This window comes from Argiope bruennichi, chromosome 10, assembly GCF_947563725.1.
Source record: "Argiope bruennichi chromosome 10, qqArgBrue1.1, whole genome shotgun sequence".
Taxonomy (NCBI): Eukaryota; Metazoa; Arthropoda; class Arachnida; order Araneae; family Araneidae; genus Argiope; species Argiope bruennichi.
The window spans coordinates 41,752,967-41,774,429 of NC_079160.1; the positions used below are offsets into that span (position 1 = coordinate 41,752,967).

Sequence of the window (21,463 nt, forward strand, 5' to 3'; positions counted from 1 at the left end):
TAGCTTATAAGCCAGTTAACAGCTACGCTACCCCAGCAATTGCTTTTGTATCGTGGTCATGTTACTGGACTGTGAACCACAAGGTCCCAGGTTTCATCCCCATTCATCGCAATTCGCTTCATTGGTGACCATCTCGGACGATGAACCTTCAACCTTCGTGCAGCTGTTGTGGCGCCATCTACCCACAGCAAACCAAAGTCACCAGATTCATTTGACGCAGCAACCCAAAGTCGTCAGACTCACTTGACGCAGCAACAGCATCAGCAACCACTCACCTACACACGCTCGCCATAACGCTTGGCGCTACTCAAATGAGTACAAGCGCATTAGATTCAACGGCTAATACATCACCACTCAACTGCCATATCGTTCGTCTCACCTCCGACTCACTGGAGGGAGAGTCTGTAGTGAATAGCTTATAAGCCAGCTAACATCTACGCTACCCGAGCAATTGCTTTTGTATCGTGGTCATGTTACTGGACTGCGAACCACAAGGTCCCTGGTTCTATCCTCGCTCATACCAATCGTCACACTATCTTGTGAAAAAAGTAAATGACACAGACCAATTATTACGGATGTAAATGAAACTTTTAACCTCCTTATGTATAATGATAATTTTTTGTACCATTGTTCACATGAAAGTTATTGTCATTCACAAGCGATGCAATTGCCTTGATTATTTTTATATATTGTATCTCTATAATACAAATACTGCTTATAGCAAATAAAAACTGCCTATTTCTAATTTTTATTTAAAAAGTTATTGTATTATGTAAAACATATTTAATAATGTATGATATTTTAAAACCTCTTGGAACCAAAAAAAAGTTCCCTTTCTTATTACAAAGTAAAAATATTTATTTTTACTTGTCGACTAATGTTTTCTATCTTCTTTTACAGCTTCAGATTTTTGACAGTAACAAAGACGGAAAACTGCAGTTGAGCGAAATGGCAAAGTATGTGACATTTCCTATTACCTGTCTTTCGTTTTATAGTAGTCATTTTATGCCACTGTTAATTTGCTTCGAATATAACATGCAAAAGAAGCCAGATTCATTGTGACCTTTTGAAACTTGAATGATCTTTTGAAAATAACTCATTTTAACAAACAAGTCATGGTGTCCGTTTAAAAATTTTGTTGATTTTGACATATTCTTATGATATAAATTTTATTATGAACTATTTAAAATAAAAGAATTGTTTATTTTGTAGATATTTTTTGGGGATCATTGTATTAATTTGTAATTGTATTTGTTTATTTTTACTTAATCAGAAGAAACCACCATGATCTGTCTCTTTTTCAAATTCAATGAACCTGATGAGGCTAAATTCGTCAAGATTTAACATTTTCTTTCTTGCTGAGGAAATATGAATAAGAAAATGTGAGGCTGTAGCATCGTGCTCGTCGTATGACCATGGCCCATAAACACAAGTTCGTCTTAAAATAGCAACCATATAATTACAAAATGGATCTTGGACAAGACCTTGAACTCTGTAAACGCTCAGATATTTATTTTCAAAATCCTGTTCATGAAAGTTGCATGTTTCGTAATACAATAAAGAAAATCAGTACTTATGTAATAATTGCATGGCATTGACAAACAATAGTTATAACTATATCCATCTTTGGTAGGAAATGAGCATTTTTGCTGAATCTTGCTTGTGACCTACTGCGACATTTTTGACGATAAAACGCTACAATATTGAAAACGCTACAATATAAAACCAGAAATTAGAATATGTATGTGGAATATTTTTTTCCATTCGATTGAAATCAAAATTTAAATTATTTTTATTAAAATTAAATTAATTATTTTATTAAAATAATTATTAACTTAAATTTAATTTGAACTATACTAAACTATACTCGAATTTTTGGACGATTACAATACTTTCTTTATGCTTCGTATTCAAGAAAATAAAAGAGGGAGAGCGCCCTCTCTCGGAGATTTAATTCCCTCAGCTACTCAATTTCAGGAATAATATAATTACAAATCATAAGTTTCATGTATTAGATGTGGTGGTAGGAATAGTACACTGTTCCATAGTATCATCTATAAAGAATGAATTTTTAAAGAAAATATTCAAAGGAATTGCTTTCTGAAGTGATCTGTCAAACATTTTAATATGGGCTTCAATACATGATGCTTGGAATTTTGGAATTGGTCTCTGTATGAAAGTATGAAGTCGCTATAAATGTATATTAATTCCATAATTCTTTCTTCTTTTGTTTGCAAATAATTTTGATGTTTAAAGATGAAGAAGCGTTGCCTTTATATGAAATGTTGCTGAAATACTGAAAAGAAGTAAGAACAGAATAAGGGAAAGAAAAAAAGAGAAAGAAAAGAATAAAGAAAACTTAAATTTAAATAAAATTATTTTAATTTGGCAAATGACTGTCTGGTACATCGGTAAGTTTACGCTGGTAGCAAATCAAATGTACGGACAGTTACAATGGGAGCGAAATCATCCCATGTACCATCCCCTCCCATACCAGATATAATTTCTCATCCGAATGTAGACAACACAATCACATCATCAACTGGCATACCCTCTGAGGAAACGAGAACCACTGGACAGTCACTGGTGCTTATCATCCAAGTATTTATAGTGTCTCCCAGAAGTACTAACCCTAGTAGTACACATATATTATACAATATTTTATGATATCAAACAATATTCGCAATATTGTTTAATATTGGATAATGTTATATAATTACTGTAGCAGTTGCATTATTCTAGCTTTTCTTTTGGATAATAGATTACGATGCCTGATTAGGTACACATCCCATAGTACGTAGGCAAGTCAAAAATTAATTACACTTTTCATTCTACAGTTTATTAACATGAAGCTAGGGTTATACTAGGCACATCATTTTTCTACGTAATCTCCCTCCTTTTCAATGCACTTGGCCCAACGGTCAACAAACTTAAGTATTCCTTCCAAATAAAAGGTTTTCAGTTGGTCGTGAGGCCACTTTTGCACCGCATTTTGCACGTTTAAATCTGTGGCAAATCGGCGGCTGATGATGATGACTGATGTTCAAAGCAGATGCTACCTCATCGATAGTGATTCGACTATTCACCAGAACCATCTCTCAAGCGTGATGAATGTTGTCATCTGTAGTGGAGGTTGATGGCAGTCCTGCTCCCTCTTCATGCGTTACACTTGTTCAACCACGTTTAAACTTCACGAGCCACAAAAGCACAGTTTTACGTGATAGTGCACTTCTCCCATATTGCGATGAATGTCTGACCCTTTGACACCCTCCAACCAGAGAAATCGGTTCACTGCTCGTTGTTCCTCTTTGGTGCAAACTTCTAATGGAACAGCCATGATATATCTTCAACAGAAGGAAGTAAAATGGCGGAATTAGGATGAAACGTTCATAGCATTACCACAACAGTATAACAATAAAATAAGCGCGGACAGAAGTCAGCGTGCACAGTTTAAGCAGAGTTATGTCAAAGGTGTTGGTACGAATTTACCATAAGTTTAAGCTGGTTCATTTAAATTTTTAATAAGTGGACTGTATTCTTATTTAAAATCAAACGACAATTCGAAAGCCAACTTTTTATTTCGTCGAGGTTCGACGACCCTGCAACGACGACTCAGTACGAAACTGTTTTTGCAAACTGATCCCATGTCAGCAGGGTTACAATAATTTTATCGCTGAAGCCAAGTCAGCCTATGTTTGCTACATTTTTTACAAAAGGCGCCAACAAGGCGGTAACAGGTGTAGATAATTTTTGACTTGCCCTCGTACATTGCGATTGTAAATAAGGAGATATGATGCTGTTCTGCTAAGGTGTGGGCGAGTGAATGTCTTGTCTTGTTTCGTGTTTATTTTTGTGAAATGTGATCATTACAGAAATTTCCCCCAAAACATAGTCCTGTTTCTTCCACTGCATGGATCATAACGATCTTCATTCCACCACAGTACTATATTGTACAATAATGTGCTACCTGGAAACTAAAAGTAAAATCCGGAATTGACTTTCAGATTCTATATAACAAAAATAAACCATTTCTTATATATAGTCTTTTTGCAAGACTAAAAAGATGTCTTGTCTTGTTAATGTCTTGTCTTGTTTCGTGTTTATTTTTGTGAAATGTGATCATTACAGAAATTTCCCTCAAAACATAGTCCTGTTTCTTCCACTGCCCGGATCATAACGATCTTCATTCCACCACAGTACTATATTGTACAATAATGTGCTACCTGGAAACTAAAAGTAAAATCCGGAATTGACTTTCAGATTCTATGTAACAAAAATAAACCATTTCTTATATATAGTCTTTTTGCAAGACTAAAAAGATGTCTTGTCTTGTTCGTGTCTTGTTTCTTGTCTTGTTAATGTCTTGTCTTGTTTCCTGTTAGTTTTGTGAAATGTGATCACTAAAGAAATTTCCCCCAAAACATAGTCCTGTTTCTTCCACTGCCCGGATCATAACGATCTTCATTCCACCACAGTACTGTATTGTACAATAACGTGCTACCTGGAAACTAAAAGTAAAATCCGGAATTGACTTTCAGATTCTATGTAACAAAAATAAACCATTTCTTATATATAGTCTTTTTGCAAGACTAAAAAGATGTCTTGTCTTGTTCGTGTCTTGTTTCTTGTCTTGTTAATGTCTTGTCTTGTTAATGTCTTGTCTTGTTTCGTGTTTATTTTTGTGAAATGTGATCACTAAAGAAATTTCCCCCAAAACATAGTCCTGTTTCTTCCACTGCCCGGATCATAACGATCTTCATTCCACCACAGTACTATATTGTACAATAATGTGCTACCTGGAAACTAAAAGTAAAATCCGGAATTGACTCTCAGATTCTATGTAACAAAAATAAACCATTTCTTATATTCTCTTTTTGCAAGACTAAAAAGATGCTTCAAGGATATAAAATCCTCCAAAAAAAAATTTCAAAATACAATCCTTAATTTATGAAACTCAGTCCATTGTTTTCATGCTTCCATGATAATATCCGTTATAGAAAATAGATCAATCAACAAAAAAAATCAATGGTTTGTTTAAAGCAAGCTAAATGTCACGCCGCCTTAAAAGATGATTTTTCTCTTTTCAAAAGAAATTTCTTCTGTCCGGAAATGCAGTTTTTGCAGTAAGATAGGATCAGTCATTCATCAATCATACAACCATAGGCTAACGCATATTACATAACTTGAAAGAAATTGCTTTCTTTCATAATTGGCTATTCAGTGGACGTTCAAAAATTGGATTATTTTCCCCTTTAGAAGGGTGGACGTTCTTAACAAAATAGCAATTTCTCTGTCATTTCTCTTTTTGAAAGAAATAGATTTTCATATTTTTTTAGTATTTTCTTTCGTTACAAGAATAACATTGAATGAAAAAAATAAATTTCTCTGAAATATCGAAGAAATAATAATATATACCTGATTCGTTGGTTTGCCCTTCGTCTGGCTTGAGCGCATCAGCCATTGTTTCCTGCGCATTGCGCATATCTCAAGAATACATCCAATTATAGTTCTTAAAAGAACAATTAAAGTGTTTAAAATGGAGGGACCTTAAGAAAATCTCATTATTGACTATTTTTAATCTTAAATCTTAACCCGTTGCACTCGGGAAAAGTAATTCAATACAAAATTATTCAGCATAAGGACTAGTTTATTGCTTTGAAAAAGATATTTATCACAATTGAATTTTACCGAAAAATTAATCTACATCTTCTTACCATTATTTTGGTATTTACCATTATTAGAGTCGCCATCCGAGTGCAAAATGTTAATAAAAATTACCAAAATTATTTTTTTAAATTCAAAAATTTTACTAAAAGACCTACTTAAAAAAAACTCTTATAAATTATTATTTAAATATAAAATATTTCCCCAAATTATTATTTAAATATGAAATAAACCAAATATTTATTCGTTGATTAAAAATAACTGAGGAAAAAAATCCAGAATGAATTAATTATTCGCTGCAAAAAAAAAAAAAAAAAAAAAAAAAAAAAAAAACAGTTTGTATATTATTGCAACAACAAAAAGCTTAGCTGTAAAATATGATGAAAAATATTTTTACAAATTTTTTAAAGTTAAAAAAAACTCTGCACAGATAATTTTCTGAATTTTAAGGTGATTCCATATTTTTTGTTGTTGTTGTTGTTATTGTTACAATAAGTTCGGAATACATCGCAGGAAAATATAAAAATGTCATGTAATTTTTCAGCAATATATTCTTTTAAAAAAACTCCGATGTGCACATTCTCACCTTCAAAAGAAATGTTGTGTCAAATTTGTAAACAATAGATTCAGTGGTTTATTTTATATTCTAACATTCTGAATATTACGAGTTTTATAAAAAATTGCAGAAAGAATGTTGAATTTAAACCATTATGGTTTTCAAAAATGGCGAGTCTTTTTCTGCTCGGTTTTCTTCTTTATTTCATCAAAACGTCGTTACATTTCAAAACTCGGTGAAAAATAACTGTACCTATATTTAATACAGTCAAGGTCCCGAATGGCACCCATTACTTTTCTAGTGACGGTTTTTCATTGTTATTTCTGAAATTTGTCATTTTTCAAAGATGAAATGTTCCTCAACTGACATGAAAAACATTTCTCTAAAAATAGTCAAAATAAATTTTTTCTATAAGGGCTTACTTGTTATTTGGTTCCACGATTCTGATATTTTACAATGATTATTTTGGAACATTTTAATCATTTAAAAATATTTTTGCATCCTTTCAAAATTTATAAAGATTGCATACTCAGTAATGTCGCTTTGATTGTCATATTATTCCATTTAATTTTCATTAATAATTAAGAAATGTATTTTAAATTATTAATGAAATGTTTTTTTTAATTTTTAATTTCAATTAATGGGATTAAATTTAAATTAAATTCAAACAATATACCCAAGCAACGAAATAATAAATAAAAGGTAGTTGTCAACCATAAACTGACTCCTCCGACCCTCCCGAAGGCACACAATAAAACCTGAATGACTGACCCCCCCCCCTCCGCAGCAGGAACATTGGCGGGAACTGTGATCGAGTTCTAAAGGCCATCACCGGCCACGGCACAACCCTTCCTTAAGCATGCACGTCCCGTCATTAATGGGAGGAGCCATACCCCCATCTTTTCGTGTACCCACAAAGATGGCGAGAACCATCCACCATGCCGATCGCTTCTCATCCTCATTTCGAGGTGCCTCCCCCCCCCCAGTGGGACAAACTAGTAGTCAAATAAAAATTAAATTTAAATTTTAAAAAATCTCCAATGTTTTTTCCATAAAGGTTTATTAATATTAAAATATTATAAAATATTATCAATTAAAATTAATATAATTAAAAAATATGACAAACTAGTAGTCAAATAAAAATTAAATTTAAATTTAAAAAAATCTCCAATGTTTTTTCCATAAAGGTTTATTAATATTAAAATTTTATAAAATATTATCAATTAAAATTAATATAATTAAAAAATATGTTTTTGAAATAAAAGCAAAATAAACAAACGCTTCAATTAAATAACACATAGGTTCAAAATATTTCATAAACTTGAAACTCTCGTCAAAATTACCCTAGAATACTAAGTTTGAAATAATTACTTTTCACAAAGTTGCGGCTCTCTGCTGAGTTTTGAAGTTGCGATTTTAATATTAATTAATAACGAGACGCTTTTAAAGAGAAGATATAGCTACGAGTCATTTAATCTGACTGTTTCAGTTGTCGACATTGTTCTTAATTAACGATGCGTGTAATTGATACAATTCTCAGAGGGGACGTGGCTTGAGAGGAATATTTCTTAGTTATTGCATGGCTGACACAGAGAAAATTAAGATCTAAGGCAAAGGGAATAAGAGTCTTTTGTTGCTGAAAATTCAGTAAAATTGCATTTCTTCCTCCATGTTTGCGAAATAACGTCTCGACGTTTTCATCTAAGTGATTAAGAATCATTTTTTTACGTAAGAGCCATTTTTAAAATTATATTTATAGAATAGTATTTAATGAGCCGCAAGTCAATAACTTGCTTTAATCCTTTAAAGGGCCATTTTTTTCTAGTAATATTATGTTAAAATATTTTTTAGGCTTGAAATTAGAATAAGAAAAAGGATTCATTTAGCTTATTAGATAAATTTAATTTGATTCATTAATTAATTTGGTTAATTAATAATTAAGTGACAAACCGAGACACATCATTTTGTGTGAGATAAAGAACTAAAGCATCTAAGTTTCTGACGTACTAAAAAAAATTTGTCAGAACTTATGCCAACCTACATCATTTCATACAAAGATTGATAAATTTGGTGGGAAGCATACTTCCCCCGGCCTTATAAAGGGTTAAGGAATACATATTTTTGAAAATATATTTTTGAATGCAGTGTTGTATATTTTATTAAATTGTGTTTATTTTTGGTTTGTTTAAGGGAACTCGTTACCCCAAAAATTTTTTCCATAGTTTCCAATAATTTTTCACATTTTATGATAAATAGATGTAAACTATGCTGAATATTAAATTTCTAAAATATTTTTTTAGTTTCAAAAATTATAAAATTAAATATTTTTATTTTTAAAAAAATATTAACCTTTTTTTTTAATGCTTCTTCTTGTACAATTATCAATATTTTCCCCAAATGTTTTAAAGGAACCTTGCAATGTATTTAACATAATTAATTCGGGGGGGGGGGGGAATATGAGATTTTTTTCACTTTGAACATTTTTAGAAAAAATTATAATCAAAATTTTTACAAATCCATCCCTAATTCTATTAAGCGTGCATTTAAGAGTGAGCAGAAAAAACATCATACAATTACAATAAAACTTGATTGACTTTTAACATTTTGTAGCAGACTGAATTTTGGAAAAAAGCAAACTGAGATAAATAGTTTCAAAGTTTTCAACACAATAAAATTGTAATAAAAACAGCTAGCTGATTTCAAGCTGGAATTTTCTTTGAGCAATAATGTGACATTTGTAAGATATCAATTTTATTAATACATATTATTATAATATTTATTAATGACCATTATCATATATAGGAATTATTATAAAAAAGAAAATTTTCACTTTTTTTATTCGATAAATTTTTTTTCCTCAAAATATTTACTAAATGATCTGCAGTTCTCTTCATCAAATATCTATTAATATTTATCAAAAATTCTAGACCATTTGCTTGAAATTCAAATTAAATAAGTCATTTTTAAGATGACTATAATAACCAATGAGAAATTCAATTAAAAAAAAAGCGGAAGAGGTAAAACTATAGTTAAAAAAACGTTAAAAACTATATTAAACAAAGATTTAATTGTTCCAGTATCAAACACATATCCTGCTTTTTATGTCATGGGGGAAAAAATTTAGCGGTTTGTCTAAATGTGGACGTGACAGCTGATATTGTGTTAGACAAAATAATTCCATATCTCACTAAATACTTGTCCGATTGTTTCGAAATTTTCAGATTAATAAGTCAAAGGTTCAAAGATCATTTTCCACTCAAAATTGGAAAATCGATATATTCACCGATTTTTCCGAAATTCTCCGGGTACCCCCCCCCCCCTCCAATTCTCAGGTACCTCCTTATCCAAATTTTTTCTACTTTACAAAAATGGGATATTTAAATCATTTAACTTCTGATGGTCTTTCAAGAATAGCTTGATATTAATAATATTTTGATATCAAAGAGGAAAACAAAAAAAAATCCACAAGATTTCATTTCTAATATCCAGTATTGTACGCAAAGCAATATTTTAAATTTAAATTTATTCACATTAATAAACCATGTTTACAATTTTGGGAATATTTCGCAAGTTATTTAATTTCAACAGCCCAGAAAAAAAGCTAAATCACTGTAGAGTAGGTCGGGGGGGGGGAAGAGGTATAACGCTTGCAATAATTTCACACTGTTTACTGATTATTTATAAGCGAAGAGAAAATATTTGTTTATTTATAGAAGAAATGGCAAATTTTACAAGCTGCATTCTAGTTCACGATTCGTTTAACCATTTTATTCTATTCAGTACACGGTATGTTCTCGTAACATAAAGAGATGTTATTAAATTGATAATTCGCGAACAATGGATGACTGAATAAACAGATTAAACTGATTTCCATAAAATTGTCCTTTGTTACAAGCAAATGAAGGGAAAATTTTTCAAAAGGGTTATTTCGATGCTACGTATTGTATTTAAAAGTTTTCAAGGCTGAATAATTGTTAAATATGGCATAATTGAATATCAAAATTTCATTTAAAATGAAAATTACTACTATGTATTAGTAGTTACATCCACTACAGCTCTATTGTTTCATGTAAAAGGGTGAAAACAAAAATCTAATACATATGTTGAATTCAATCCTTTTTGTTTTTCTTCAATTGTTTTGACTCGGTACATTCAGTTGATAATACTTTAAAGAGCTTAAAAACGCACAATTAATAAAATTTTATGTATTGCATTTTATTATGTGGAGATTTTAACGTTTTAAGCGCTATCCTTTAGTATCGTTGCGAAAAATCTTGTTGTTGTTTATAATGGCATTTGCCATGGACAAGCTCGCTGACGAAGTCAGTGATTTTAAGCCAAGGGAACGTCTCTTGTTTTAGTAGCGCCAGATAGGGCCAAGAGTACGTCTTAGCTATTCGCGCATCACATTCGCTTGCGCAACCTCTTTTTACAGGGAGGCGCATTCACACCTCTCACAGATAAAACAGGAAGAACAACCATGCCCGAACCGGGACTCGAACCCAGGACGCCCAGGTCACGGGGAAGACGCGCTACCCTTATGCCAGGACGCCAGCGCGAAAAATCTATCCGGTAGGATTACATTGGAAGAAGTTTAAGCCTGCTAGATAATGAGAAAAAAATGCTTTATTCCATGAGTAATACTGTAATCCACAAGCAAAATTAGAATACAACAGATCATAAGTAACAACAATACAACTAAATAGTGTACAAATAATATAATTTGTAAGAACTCACAATAAAGCAGGCAGAAGGCAGCAGTGGAATTTAGAGAAAATAATTAAGATATATAACTTGCACCGCGATCAATATTCCAAAGAGACAATTCCTGGTGAGAGCTCTTCACTTTTTATAATTTTTTTAACAAAATATGGACCAATCTAAGAAGATTTTTAGATATCGTATTCTTAAACAGATAGCTGCAAAATTCTTGCATTTTATTCTTCATTCATCAAGTCGTTGAATTCGTTGCCAAATGGTTGTCAAGTTTGTAATTAAAATCGGGAGTTTTTAACCTTGCATGCATTAAATATCCATTAAGTGTATTTGTAAATCTCTCTTTTCAGCAATGATACCACCATTGCAAAATAGTTGTATAACAGATTCATAACAATATATTTTATGTTTGTAAAGGTGAAGTTGTGTAATCGATTTTTCATTTATTTCACCAAGCTAATTTTGAAATTTTATACTCCAGTGTATCGCAGATAACTGCGTTGCATTTTAACAATTTTTAGCGATTAAATTTAAATTAGAAAATTAAATTCATATTTTTTTGTTTTCATGCAAATTTTATTTTACTTGGTAGAAAATTTGAGAAAAATTATTTCATAATTAATTAGTGATGAATGAAAAATTAAAAGACAAAAATTTAAAGAATAGAAAATTAATGAGCATAAAATAAAATCTTTTTTTAATAAAAGTGTGCTTTCAAAAATATTTTATTGCTTACTTAATTTTTATTCTGCATATACTTTTGATTGAATGTTTTTTTTTTTTTTTTTTTTTGTTTTTTTTTTCGTCTGGACGTTTCTTCTAAAGTTCAAATCAATTTCTTGCTCAATAAAATTGATTTTCCAAATGTTTTATTTTCTCTGCATTCTTCACATTTTTATTTTATGTGCATGCTATAAAATATGAAAAAATATATAAATCAAATTTTTGCCCTGGTTATAAATTGAAAGGAAATTGATATGTATGTTATGTTCAAGAAAAATACAGTGATCTTCAGTTTATAATAGTCATTTGTTGTCAACTGTACAATTGAAAATAGCTTCGGATCAACAAACTTTTTAATCTCGCCATTTGAAGTATATTTGTTACGAATTACGTATTTTTTACAAAGTGTATTTTTTACGGATTAACTCAGAAATCATAATAAATGATTGGCCGTGAGAGAAATAATATGCTTCTAAGTTGAACAATTTCAAGATATTACCCAACAAATTTAAAAGTTGTTACTTTAATTTGCATCTAAAATTTCATAAAATGTTACTTCTTTCCCTTTTTCACCCATTAAGTTGCCATTTCGAAAGATTCTGGCACACAGCCAAAACGATTATAAAGGTAGTTTTGATCCATTTCTGTTTAAAATTTTAAATTCTATGTTACTTTTGTAAAAGTGTACTTTCATTTTCTGATTTTTTTCCTGTAAATTGTAGCAGAATTAGCAAAAACTTTCTCTCTTATTTTTCGAGAAAGGAATAAGATCAAGCGATAAAATATTCGGTAAAAAGATAAGAAAACATTGAAATTTCAATGCAGCAATGATTTAAATTGCTGCATCCCCCTCTCTAAATATATAATTATTACAATATATCATTTAAATTGTTTCCTTTTATTTCTTATTTCCTAAGTACAGTATTATTGTTATCGTTTCAGAGATATTGTGTTTTGTATCTAACGAAACAATAGTTTTGGAAAGGAAATTATAGGCATTCTTGTCCAGATTCTTTTCACAAGCTTCCTTTGGCTCATTTGTTAAAAATTGTGCAAAAAATATTTTTAAAAAATTCGAAATAAATTCTTAGAAGTTAAATGGCATCATTAAAAAGTCAATTTTTAAGTTTTTAAAATAGTGTAAATGGACAAACATTAAAATTTCGAGTAATTTTTAATTAAATGAGATTTATATAATATCGCTTTGAGGTGCACATTCTTGTCTTTTAAAGTATATTTGTGCCACATTCGATAGTTTATGTCTAATGTTTTTTCTTCTATAGTACCAAAACATTGTCTTTCAATAAATACAGAAATTTCACCGAAAAGCAGTTGTATATCTATATTAACGGGAAGTGTAGTCTGCATTAGTAAGTAAATTTGCCATGCATTAGTGTTACTTGAAAGGATGATCAGTAGAATGTTGATTCAGAAATTTTTCGCCAAATGACCATAATAACAAATTGTGGTCACTTGGTTTCTAAATAACTGTCATGTGGCTTCAAAACGCGATTTGAATATTGTTAAATCCAAACCAATACATGATATATATTGTACTTAGTCTTAAACAGATTCTCATTTTAATAAATTTCACAATATTCACTGAAAAATACAGCAATTATGTAGTAATATTTTTTTCTGAAAATACTGCGTAAAAACTGCCTTTTTGATCAAAGGCATTTAATTTTGCAAAAATTATTTAGAATTTATGCAAAATTAAATATTTTCTTTTTCTAGTATTTTATAACATAAGAAAATTTTATTTTAAAAAATTCCAAGGAAAAATATTGTTAATGTCCTTAAAAAATCTTATTATGTAGGATATCTACTCTAATCATAGCCCAATAACTAATTTCAAAAAATCTTTAGAAATAGGCATATATTAGCATAACCAATTGATAAGATGCTTTAAATGATGAAACAAATTATATTTTATGACGTTTGAGTCAATGAATGTGTTGTCAAAAACTTTTCACGATGTAAATACAAAACCCCAATACCATATATAATTGTCATATTTAATAAAAAATATTTTAATTTACTAAAATTTAAGCAAAACAAAGTTTGACACTAAAATTAGCCGAGTTATAAAGTTTCGAATATTTTAGACAGTCTTAAACTATTTCAACCATTGCCTCAAAAACGGTTTACCACTTAATGGACCCACAAAGAAACGATGCCCGTTAATTGAACTTTTATTAAATGCTGTCTTCCCACCTTTAATATAGATATTTTTTCTGTCTCTTAGCAGTTTGAAAATTAGCTTTTTATCAATATTAGAGTGGATATCCTTCTTCTTGTGTACAGCCGACCACCACGCTACCATTGAACGAAGCAATATCGACAGGTTTTTTTGTGGCCGACTGTAGTGCATCCTGTATATTGTACTAGCATACGTTTATTTATTTTGCTTTTTTTTGACGATATGGTTACTATAATTTTTCGATTCTAAGAAAAACATTTTATTTTCATTTAAATATCTTGATTTTCGAGCTACCATTGATGAATTACTGATTGTAAAATTTGTGATGGTTGGTTCTTTAAATAATCGTTTCTTGTATTTTCACAGGTTGCTGCCCGTGAAAGAAAATTTCCTGTGTCGATCAGCCTTTAAGGTATGGCTTAGCAAGTACTTTATATTCAAGTGCATTATTTGAAAATCTTTCTAAAACATTTCTACAACAAATATTTTTTAATGATTTTTTACTGCTTTTTATCCAATCATAAAATTATATAGTTTTCCTATTTGGTATTTCATTATTAATATATAGGTACTATACAATTAATTTTGAGATATCTTTGCTTTGTACCGGTATAATTCTTAGAACTTATAGAATATCGATATGCTTTATCATATTTAACAACACATTATGCTTTAGCCATTTTCAAACAAAAATTGTGTAATTTGTAAGAATTGATTGAAGAAATATATACAAAAAAATTAATTTAAAAACTAAGCAATTATTTTGGGAAAAGTATTTAAGATTTTATTGATATAATACAAATTTCTACAATAAAAAAAATCTTTCTTGATTGAAGCTTAAAAATATTAATTTTATTATTTAAATAAATATTAAATAATTTTAAAAGTTATTTTTTAAAAAAGCAATGATTTAAATAATACAAATAGGCCCCCATTTTAAATCTGAGATTAAAACATAATCCATTTCTAGATCAATTTGTCTTTAAATCATTACAATTACGTCTGTGTCACAATTTACAATTTTCTAGAAATATTTTTAAAATTATTTACTTTTCAAAACTAAAAAAATCATTCATAGAATTGCTACACATATTGCTTTCTTTTAAAAAGGATTTGATGCATTTTTGCTTTTCTAGTCTATGGATTATAAATATAAACAATACTTTATTTGCAATATTAAAAAAATATATAAAATATTTAATAAATATTTCACTTAAATAAGCTATTACGCTTCAATAAAAAAAATCGCGGCAACATTATGAATCTATGAATTATAAATATAAACAACACTTGATTTACAATATACAAATGTAATTTTTAATATTTAACAATTATTTTATTTAAATAATCAATTACGTTTCAACAAAAAAAGCTATCAACATTACGAATTTATGATTTATAAACATAATTAATACTTGATTTACAATATTCAAAAATATTTCTTTAATATTTAACAGACATTTTATTTAAATAAACTATTATACAAATATAAAAAAAAGCCAGCAGCATTATGAATTCGTGATTTATAAATACAAACAATACTTGATTTACGATATTCAAACAATTTTTTTAAAATATTTAACAAACATTTTATCTAAATAATATATTACGCTTCAAAAAAAACAGCAACGTTTAGAATCTATGAATTATGAATATAGACAATACTTGATTTATAGTATTCAAAAATATTTTTTAAATATTTAACAAACATTTATTTAAATAATCTATAACGCTTCAACAAAAAAAGACTGCAACACAACTGCTATAGCATTTAATTACTTTAAGTAACTGTTTGCTACTAACTAGCAAGTCTGAGAACATTAAATAAAAACGACAGTTAATAACCACATCATTTAGAACCAAACGAAATATCCAATTCAAATATTACAAACCCCCTCAACAATACTAAAGAACGATATTTCTCTGGAATAATAAAAGCGAAAACTTTGAAAGGCCATAAAACAAACCAGCCGCTCCTAATTAAACAGATTGTCCATATTTACTTAGGCAGAACTATCCATTAGGAGAATAATCCAATAATCCGTGACATTTTGGCAAAATCGATATGCATTAACTTGGTGAATAATGTTCGAGTAAGTTATCATCTAGTTCAGAAATATTTTATTTAATTTACACTAAATTCATATTTGACCGACTTTTATAGACTGAGTCGGCTGAAATTAATTTATAGTCTGATAAATATTTGTTGGGAAACTATTGAATGAAATATTTTACAAATATTTGGATAAATATTTCTCAGAGAAAAAGAGTGAATTTCCATAAACAGAGTACGCTCAGTGTAATTATTCTAACACTTTCAAAAAGTTGTGGGATTCATTTTGTTGCCGAAGAATCGATATATATAAAATCTATTTATTTAGTATATCCTTTGAAGTAAATAAATACTCTGTTCAATAAGATATTTATGATCATTCATATAAAGATGTAAATGAGGATTGTATTCGAAGCTATACTTCTTCGAAACTTGAGAATTGTTGTCTTTTATGACTTTAGTTGTTATGCCTTTTCTACCATATGTGCTTCGAATTAAATTATCTCAAATTTATAAAGTTTACTCTAATACCTGTAATTCGTTGCAAAAAGTTACAAATAACGTACGTACAACGGATGTATTCTATGGCTTCTACATTGAATTAGCAAGAGAAACGAAATTGATATCTAAAACAAGAAAGCGACATCTGATTAAATAATAAGAGGAAACAGCTTAGCTATTAAGTAATTCTCTTTCAGGAATAAAAATCACACGGTTCTAAATCAGGTGAATAAGTTAGTTAGGAAAACCCAACAAGCAACTCGATTTGAGAAATAAATCGGCATTAGCAGTTTTTTATAAGCTAGCGTCTTTGCGTGGTCGATCATTCACAGATTTATTTCCCCGAAAGAGGAAGTTTTGAATGCCCGTAATCATGAGTTACGCGCATCCACTATAAGCATTTGAATAAGATACAACTCCATTTGATTAGACAGTCACATGAAACTTTTCGCTTATTCTACGGGATACAGCATAATTCGTTTACATTTAAATAACATTTATTTTTAAAAAATTCTGGAAATTTTTCGAGCATAGTGGGACCTATGGCATAATTTTGTCAGTTTGTAATTTATTAAGCTTGAGTAATTGATTAGCCAAAATGTCTTAGAGTCCATAAAGTTCAGTCGATTAGTTTATTGATATATTTTAGACAATGAATAAATTTGAATCATTTAAATAATTTCTTAATTCTATAATTAATAATTATTGGAGATAAATCCCACTTAGTGTAGCACATCTAATAAGTGCTTGGATCAAACACGCACGATAATGAGACATTCTCAATTGATAAAAAGGTCCTCGGATTTTTGCCATACATCTGTGTTTTACTTGGAGAAATTTAATGCTAAATGCACTTCGCCTCTCAGTTTTTAAATTATTTACTAAACCCACAAAAAAAACAAATAAAAATACCATAAAATATCATAAAAAACCCACTAATTACAGAATATATTGCAAGATAAACATGAAATACAGGAAAAATAAAAATTATTTATAATAAACAAAAAAAAATATTGCAAAAAATACATTAGGAATTTAATATGTGTATGCAATCATCCAAAAATATTTAAAAAAAAATTTTAAAATAAAAACTCTAAACCTAAAAATACTAAAAAATAAATAAAATAGTTAAAACAGACATTATAAACACGATTAAAAAGATACGAAAAAGGCACATTAGAAAAATTGAAAAATTAATTCAATATTATCATAAACTCCTAAAAATTATAATTTACTATTTAGTATCGTATGATTAATATACAGATTAGAAAAATCGATTTCATTTTTATGGAGTGCCAAATTCAGTAAAGTAAAGGATTTTACATATTCCAAATATTTTATCTCCAGGCTTCGAACAACTTTTATGCAGCTAATTATAATACAAAATTATTTAATATATTTAAATTTAAGAATATATTATAAGAAAGATATTAATGTTTCACATTTTACTTTACGTTAAAAGCATACTAAAAACTAAATCCGAGTATAAAGCAAAATAATCTGAGTTTCTATTGTAAATTCTACTTTCTCTAATTTTTAATTTTACTTATTTAATCAGAAAATTTGGCACACAGGATGAATATTTTAAAAACATAACACTGAAATGTTTTCTTTTAGAAATATGTTTAAACAAAGTGTCATTAAACTGCAACTATGCTTTATAATCCAGAAAAGCATTAGTGCTGGATAAAAGAATGTTTTGTTTTATAGTTAAATGAAATATATTATGCAGTAGAGAACAATTAATTTTCCATGGTTTTGATAGTAACTACTTTGTTGAAAATTTTACAGTACAATGCACTTGTTTTCTTTAGTTAACAGCACATATATATATGCACAGTATAAAAATTAATTTCATTTACCAAGTATGTGTATGCCGAAAAACCTATGAGCATAATATGCTTAAAAGTTAATTTACTTAATTTAAGAATATAAACACTAAGCAAATAATTTGAATCCTTAATTCCATTACATGATTTTGAAGCTATGAAAATCAAAAAAAATTATAGAATTATTATTTTATTTTTTAAAAAATTGCAGAGCATTTCTTAGTGATAAATAACCAGTTTTTTGCCATTTTTTTGCAGAGTTTAAATCAGTATTGAAATTCGTAAAGCAATTACTCCAATCAGTTATGAATTATTGAATAAATTAGAGCTCAGATAATAACTTTGTATGTTACATTTATTATATTTTTTTTCAAAATAAAATCGTTTGCTTTAATATAGCTGTTATAATCTGCTAATTTTGATTAAATGTTTTTGTTATTTCCGAATACTATTTTTTTAGAAAAATGTTTTGCATATTTAAAGATTTCTTTCCTTAAAAACTTTTTTTTTTGAACTTTGAATCTAACTGCTATAAAAAGTAATATCCCTTTTACCAACGTTAAATTCATTTTTAATTACACAAATTCTAATTCTAATTTTTCCCTGTTCACATTTTATTTTTTTAATTTCTTGTAAATCCAAACCAAATTAACAATTTACTTGCGCTTACGATGTATTCTTTTTTGTAAAATTTTAATTCCGGTTTACTTATTCTTAATTAAATATTTATTTCGTTGGTATTTATAAATAGAAAAACGCTGCAGTGAATTTTTATCTGTGTAAATCATGTCTTGTTAATTGCTGTTTTTCACAGCGGATTATCAAAATGGAAATAGTTTTCCTCTTTTTTGCACTTCTAATTACAGTTTTATCACTTTTCTATTTTTTTTTTTTTTTTTCTTTTTTTGGCAGCATTTCATAAGCTTTATTCAGATTTTTTTCTTGCTTTTTAGTTTCTTTGTCACTTTAAATTACTTTTTGCTACTTTTTCCCTCTTTTCACGAATTAGTGAGTGTTTTTTCTCACGTTCACTTTTTAAACTTTTCATGAATTTATCGCACTTATTTTGAATTTTTCCTTCTTAGAATTTTTAATTGTTTTTAAGAGTAAAGAAGTTTATTTCCCCCCTTTTGTGTTTAAACATCCATTAAGGGATTTTAAATCAAATATAATTTGTGTATGTTTTTAAGTGCTTATAGATATTTAAGATTTTGTAAAGTGTTTAACAAACGGAGCTTTGAATTCTAAGGGATTTTTGAATTATTTAAAAATTTAAGTATCGTGCAATTTTTAAAAAAAATTTCAATTTCAAATCTTTTTTATTATTAAAAGGGAAAAAATCTATTTTGTCAATTGACTTGCATGAGATAATTTACATATTTTTTTTAAATCTCTTTACAGGCAAAATTAAATAAAACTCTTATAAATCATTCCAATTTATGAAAGCAAATTTGTATTACAGTATAAAAAAATCTCTTTACATATAAAAATTTAAAAAAAAAAAAAACATTTTATCTCTCAACAGAATATTATCTTATAGTTATTATACCTAACTACTAAAATAAAACTTCTCAAAAATTAATCAGCGTCAAAATCCAAAAAAGAAAATAAACATGAAAACGTAATCGCTTTTAAAGAAATCGTTTTAAATTACTCAAGTGACTTTATTTTCAACTTGCTTTTTATCGGTTAAAAGGTAAAAGATCAAAATCGTTTGTTTATAATTCAAATAAAAAGAATTTTTAAATTACTATCCAAATTCAATAAGTAGCTTAAAAAATCCAATTTATATAAAATTCTAATATTGATAATAATTTAATTTTAGGCTTAATATATTTTTTTTATCATGATAAACAAGATTTTGTGAAAGTCTGATCTGAGAACTTTTAAATTATTTTGAAAAAAAAAATTTTTCAAGAGCTTGTTTTTTAAATTGGTTTTATCTACTGCAAGACGACAACTTGAAAACCGAACGAACTCCCGATAAAAGACATTAAGGACATGAGAAAATACTTTTAAAAGCAAAGTACTAGTTTAATGACTAAGAATACAAAGCAGACTTTATATTGACATCGGCAAGTCAAGTCTGTTACAGTAGTCAAGTTTGAGTAAGCACTTGACTACTGTAACATTACAGAATCAAGAAAACGTTCCACTTTAAGCAAAAAGAAGAGTATTATTTTCGAGTTCATTTAATTACCTTGTTTAATAGAAGCTACTTCGAACTTATTGACAGTTGAAAGAAGTGCTTTTTATAAAGTTGTTATCAGAATACTCAAGTAATACAGTAGTTACAGCATAGTAATCAGTGTAGAAAGATTTAGGATTTCAGAAGATGTTTGAAAATAGAGTAAGAATGTTGGTCTATTCAAAAAAATTTCAAATCATCAAAAAATTGCAAAAAAAAAAAAAAAAAAAAAACCACGGTAAAACGACTATTTTTATTTTAGAAGCAGGAATAAAAAATTACATATAGTTGATAAATCAATTTAAATATACCAATGGATTTTTTTTATTGCGGAATTACTGAAAAAATTTATCTTTAATATTTTCCAGTGTAAATAACGATTTAAATATGCTTTAATTTGCCATTTCGTATCGTCAACGACGCGCAAAAAAAAAAAAAAAAAAAAAAAATAAATTTAGATGGCTGCTAAAGCAAACGATAGTAAAACAGTTTCAATAGGGTTTCCATATTAGTAATAAATCCAAGAGACATATTAAATTTCAACAAAAATAATTACAAATAATAAGAGTTCAAATAAGTTCTTACTAGAAAAAAAAAAGGCAGAACAACAGAAAAGATTCAGAATAATGCAGAAAATTACCATGAAACCAATAAAATAATTAAACGAAAATAAATTGAAATGTATACTATTGTGTCCTGTTTTTTTGCAGAAACTAAAATATCTAGCGACAGTTTTATCGAATTCTTTTTTTATGCTAATAATAATATTTTTATATCCGAATCTAAAATTTCAAAATTATTAATGCATTCTACAAAATCAAATTTAAACAGAAAAAATGATGATAGCTTTTAAAAAAATGTTGAAGGATTATTCTGAGTTAAGGCAAAACTTTTTTCAAACATCTATAGAGTAGATTGTTTAAAAAGAGCTTTTTGAAACATTTTTCAAAATGCAATTCGTTTATGCTAAAATTTAATTAGATTATATTGTGTTAAAGAGTTTCATTTTGCTTATTAATTGCTGTTGTTG

General features: G+C 28.3%; 1 protein-coding gene across 1 annotated transcript in view; it reads left to right on the forward strand.

Moving 5' to 3' along the window:
• Window positions 1-21,463, forward strand: part of LOC129987882 (calbindin-32-like) — a 424,993-nt gene that overhangs the window by 384,471 nt on the left and 19,059 nt on the right. The window contains exons 7-8 of the mRNA XM_056095864.1: window positions 901-956; window positions 14,229-14,274. Of these exons, the coding sequence (XP_055951839.1) occupies window positions 901-956; window positions 14,229-14,274 (102 nt within the window). The remainder of the gene's footprint in view (window positions 1-900; window positions 957-14,228; window positions 14,275-21,463) is intronic.